General features: G+C 31.5%; 1 protein-coding gene across 1 annotated transcript; it reads left to right on the forward strand.

The window, feature by feature from the left end:
• Window positions 1-4473: 4473 nt before the first annotated feature.
• LOC136972258 (uncharacterized protein F54H12.2-like) lies at window positions 4474-5358 on the forward strand (the record flags this gene model as incomplete). The annotated part of the gene is made up of 1 exon (XM_067266813.1): window positions 4474-5358. A coding segment is annotated over exon 1 (885 nt), but the record flags the coding sequence as incomplete, so codon positions are not given.
• Window positions 5359-5485: the final 127 nt, after the last annotated feature.

The raw sequence follows: 5485 nt of genomic DNA on the forward strand, positions 1-5485 counted from the left end.
CGGTCATGGAAGCATACGGTTTTATTATTACCTACGACAGTAACAGAAATTATTCTGTTTCTCCCCGTTTGTACAAGTCACTTGATAGCTGCATTGCTGCGGTAAATAATTTTTCTTTCGATATTCCTGATAATTTTCCTATTGTTTTGCGTTATTTTAAAGTTAACGGAGAAATATGGAAAGGTAATGGAAAATTTGGTTTTGTAATTGTTGATGATGACGGAAGAATTAACGAAGTTAGTAACAACTTATATCATTCGTTTGAGGAATGTTCGGATGTTATGAGGGAAGTTTATGTTGAAAAGAATAAAAAGAATATATTAATATTTAGAGAGATAAATTGTGGATCGAGACATTATAAATTTACTAAAGTTCATAAAATCGATTGATATGTATTTTAAACATCCAAGTAACTGCATAATTGCCGGACCGTCACAATGCGGAAAGACTACATTAGTAAGAAAAATTATTCGTTGTAAAATTTATGATAAACCATTTAAGAAAATTTTATGGTGTTATTCTGTATATTTGCCGTTTTTTCGAGATGAAAAAGAAATTACATTTATGTATGGCCTACCTGAATCTGTACAAGGATGGGATTTGGTAATAATTGATGATTTGATGCACGAACTTGGTTCAAAAACTGCGTTTCTGTTTACAACAGAGTCGCACCATTATAATGTAAGTGTGATCTTGATAATGCAAAATTTGTTTCCAAAAAATAGAATTATGAGAGATATAACATTAAATACGCATTATTTGATTTTATTTAAAAATAATCGGGACGAAAGTCAAGTAAGTTGTTTGGGCAGACAAGCTTTTGCAGGAAAATGTAATTTTTTTATGGATGCATATAAAAAAGCAACAGAGAAGGATTTTGGTTATTTGTTATTGGATTTTCATCCCAAAACGGACAAGAAACTTTCGGTGCGGGATTCGTGTTTTCCGGATGAACAAGGTATTGTTTGGATATACTTACCGATAAAATGAAAAACGTAAAGAAAAATTATCATATGCTAGCATTTTTAGCCAAAACTACTCCCTCTCAACGAAAAGCGATATTGAAAGAGGCTACTCCCGATCAAGTTAAAGTTTTGTGCGAAATATGTGATAATTTGCGGAGGGGAAATATACCCGCTAATGTTCATAAATTACGAAAATATAAAAAAATAATTAGGAAATTAAGTGAAAAACAAGTCCCTTTAAATACCAAGAAAAAAATTTTGGTTAATCAATCTGGTGGATTCCTTCCTCTTCTATTGGCACCACTTTTGTCTATGGCAGGAGGATTAATTGGTAAAGTAATAGGAAAAAGAATTTAATGGCAAAGCAAATGGCACTGGTTCCTCCCGAATTGTTGGCTGCGTATAAAATTAAACCTGAAATAAGAATTGGAAATAATATCGAAGAATTACTCGAGAGTACTGATTTATCTGACGATAGTAAAGTCAAATTACTAAGTCAGTTGATTTCGAGATATCAGAGAACCGTCCATGCCCCGAAAGAGCCAGTCAGAGTATCTGTTGTGTCCGATGAAAATCAAGAACTGCCCGATGAAAAACCCTCTGCTGACGATAATGGTGAGGATGCATTTATTAAACAAATAACTATATCTGTACCGCAACTATATCAAAAATATATTCCTCACTTAATTGATAAATTGAGACAAAATCATTACGGATGGAATACAAAGGGTGAATTAACAGTTAGTGGCAGCCCCGTTGTGGGCAGTAATATGGTGGATTTAATTTCGCACTTAATGAGAAATCGAAAAACGCCGTTATCTCCAGTGGGCTTTAACGTTTTTTGGGAAGCTGTAAGAAAAATAAATGTTCCCAGAGAATGGATAGGAAATAAAGGTTTGGCAACTCTACCCGAAATCGGCGAAAAACCAAGATATCAACCGACGCCAGTCGAAAGTCCCGAAGAAATTTTTTCTACAATTTCTCCAAGAGTATTTTACCAGTGGAAAAAGTCATCGAAAAAGAGGAAGAAGAGTCCCGAATGGAGAAACTATTGAAATCAATATACTATAACCCGAAATCTTCGGCATCGTTCGGAGGAGTGAGTAAACTAGTTAAAGCTTCTAATTTATCGAGATCTACTGTCAGAAAATGGTTATCTTCTCAACCTGTTTATTCTCTACATAAACCTGTAAGAGTTAAATATTCTCGAAGAAAAACTAAAGCTTTTCATCCTAATGATTTATGGCAGGCTGATTTAATTGTGTTAAAGCAATTTTCCCGATATAATAAAGGGATAAAATATTTATTAACAGTAATTGATGTATTTAGTAAATATTGTTACGTTGTGCCAATAAAGGATAAAAAACCTAAATCTGTTTCGGAGGCATTTCAGATTATTTTTAAACGAAATATTCCAAAAAATGTACAAACTGATAAAGGAACCGAATTTTATAATAGATTAGTAAAAAATTTGTTTAAAAAATATAAAATTAATCACTATTCAACTCATTCAGATACTAAAGCTTCTGTGGTTGAGAGATTAAATAAAACTTTACGAAATAAAATATATAGATTATTTACTTATCGTAATTCTTATCAATATATTGATAAATTAAACGATATTGTAAAAGGATATAATAATAGTTTTCATAGAAGTATCGGGATGGCTCCATCCGAAGTTGGTCCATTGCATTACGGTACAATTTTTGGCAGGCTATATGATATAAAAAGGAAAAGTAAATTTAAATTTAATATTGGTGATTTAGTTCGAATTTCGAAAATACGTAAAACATTTAGTCGCGGATATCTGCCTGGGTGGACAAAGGAAATATTTGTTATTCACGATCGATTTCTATCGCATCCTCCGACTTACGTATTAAAAGATACACATAACGAGATTTTAGAAGGAAGGTTCTATACCGAAGAATTACAAAAGGTAACAAAATGATGCAATCAGACTTTTTCGTAACGTTAATAAGTAATGCAAGTATGGACTTGTTTCCTGAGAATACACAGTCTCGTTTTATGGTGAAAATGAGTCCTCCTATTAATTTACATGGAAATTGGGGTGTTGGACTTACAGAAGTTATTATTCCAAGAAATTGGTTTAATATATCTAATCACAATAACGATTACGTTGTTACATTTGAAGAAACTGTAAAAGAAAAAGATGAGCTACTGCCAGATAAATCGTATATGATTCCATTAAGTGCCATTACAGATGATAAGAGGAAATTGATTAATATAATAAATGAAAATATAATTAAAATAACAGGTTCTAAATTAGCTGAATTTATTTTTGACGAAAATAATCAAACTGTGAATATAAATGTAAAAGATGCGCATGAGTTGCATGTTACTGTAGATCATTCGTCAAAATTACTTTATATGCTAAATTTACCCAACAAAGATATTGTATTAAGGGGTAGTTCAATTTATAATTTTCGATTATCAACACAGGATTACTCTGGACAATTTTTTACTTTTGTGGAAAAAAATAGAAAAAAACAAGTAATTAAGAAAACTTATAGAGATGAAAAAATATTTATTCCTATAGGGTTATATTCGTCTCCTGAAAAATTTCTGGGAATTTTTAAACATGTAAAATTAGCATTACTACCAAATAATAAGGTTATTTTAAAAGTTCCATTGAATATTTCTGTAAAATTTGGAAATGAATTAAAAGATTTTCTTGGGTTCACAACTGTAAAATTTCCACCCGGTGAATATATAAGTCGCTATCCTATTGAAATGTCTGCAGGAATTTCGGAAATTTTTATTTATTCGAATATTATTGCTTCTCATCATGTCGGAGATATAACTGCACCATTATTAAGAGTTATACCGGTTATGACTGAGAAAGAAGAACAGATAAATAGAGTTTACCCGACACCTTTGTATTTTCCGTTAAAGAAAAATTATATTGATATTATAGAAATCGAACTGAGATCTGTGGGTGGAAAAGAAATTGTTTTTTTTGGAGGAAAAACAATATTAATTTTGTCTTTTAAACAGTTATAAATATAACCTAGTTTTATTTGCTTGCATTAGTTTGTCTTTGAGAGCAGCAAAATGAAGCTCGATCCAAAAGTTTGTATAAATTATTACTGCAATCAAGCAGGAGGTAGCGTATTGACTCCCGATTTAATATTCAGGCACCGTTTGGGAATGGGAGGAAGAGGTTATTTTTCAGGGCCCCAAATACAGCGTGGTTATGGATTTTTTGGAGATTTATTTCGTCAATCTATACCCATCCTTAGGAAAGTTGGAAAATATCTTGGACGAAAAGTATTAAATCTTGCCACGGGTGTTGGATCAGACGTAATTGCGGGAAAATCATTTAAAGAGTCAACAAAAGCGCATTTAAAAGATATCGGCAGCGAAATCAAAGATGATATAGTTAAAAAAGTACAAAGTGGATCGGGTATAAAAAGAAAACGATTGAGAAGATTAGTTCAGTCACAGAATAAAAGACGGAAAGTACGAGATATATTTACCGAATGAGAAAATGGACCCCCATTCGTGCCCCTGCACTAAAAGTGAGTTGGATTTATTTAGTACCGTTTCGACTCAACTCGCTATTGACAGTACATCGGAAGTTATAGTTCACCCAATTGCGACAATTTCTGACAGTCGTGCACCTATTGAATTTTATGTATCCGGTTCTGGTGAAAATTATATCGACTTACATTCAATTTATCTGCATGTTCAAGTAAAAATTGCCAAAAAGGATGGAACAGATGTGGGAGCTGATGAAAAAGTTGCACCTGTTAATTATTTTTTAAATAGTTTGTTTTCACAATGTACTGTTTTTCTAAACGACAAGCAAATTATTTCAAATGTTAATTACCCATATCGGGCGATTTTAGATGCCCTATTATTTTATTCAAAGGATGCTCAAAAAACATTTTTAACAAGTGCATTATTTTATAAAGATACTGCACAATATATGGATTCGATAGAAGAAAATAATGAGGGATTGACTAAAAGATTTAATGTTGCTAAACAAAGTAAACTAATAGATTTAGTAGGACGATTACATATTGATTTGTCGCATCAACCTAAATTGTTAATTAATAACGTAGATTTAAGAATTAAATTGGAAAGATCTAAGGATAATTTTGCTTTAATGGCATCTAATGATAACTATAAAATTATTATTAAAAATGCATCTTTAAAAATTAACAAAGTAGATGTTAGTTCATCTGTTCAAATAGGCATAGAAAAAGCATTGCAAACGGGTGTCATAAAAATGCCATTTCGAAGAGCAGATATAAAAGTTTTTACTTTAAGTAGCGGAATACAGTCTACTAATATCTCAAATGCAGTAATTGGGCAATTACCTTATAGAATGACTATCGGTTTAGTTTCTAATACCGCATTTAATGGAAATGTAAAATATAATCCTTTCAATTTTAAAAATTACAATTTAAATTATATATGTCTATTAAAAGACAACCAAATGATCCCATCAAAACCGTACACGCCCGATTATACAAATAGCATATACGCAAGAAATT

The sequence above is a fragment of the Centruroides vittatus genome, unplaced genomic scaffold, assembly GCF_030686945.1.
Source record: "Centruroides vittatus isolate TY-2023 unplaced genomic scaffold, ASM3068694v2 contig_288, whole genome shotgun sequence".
NCBI classification, from domain to species: Eukaryota; Metazoa; Arthropoda; class Arachnida; order Scorpiones; family Buthidae; genus Centruroides; species Centruroides vittatus.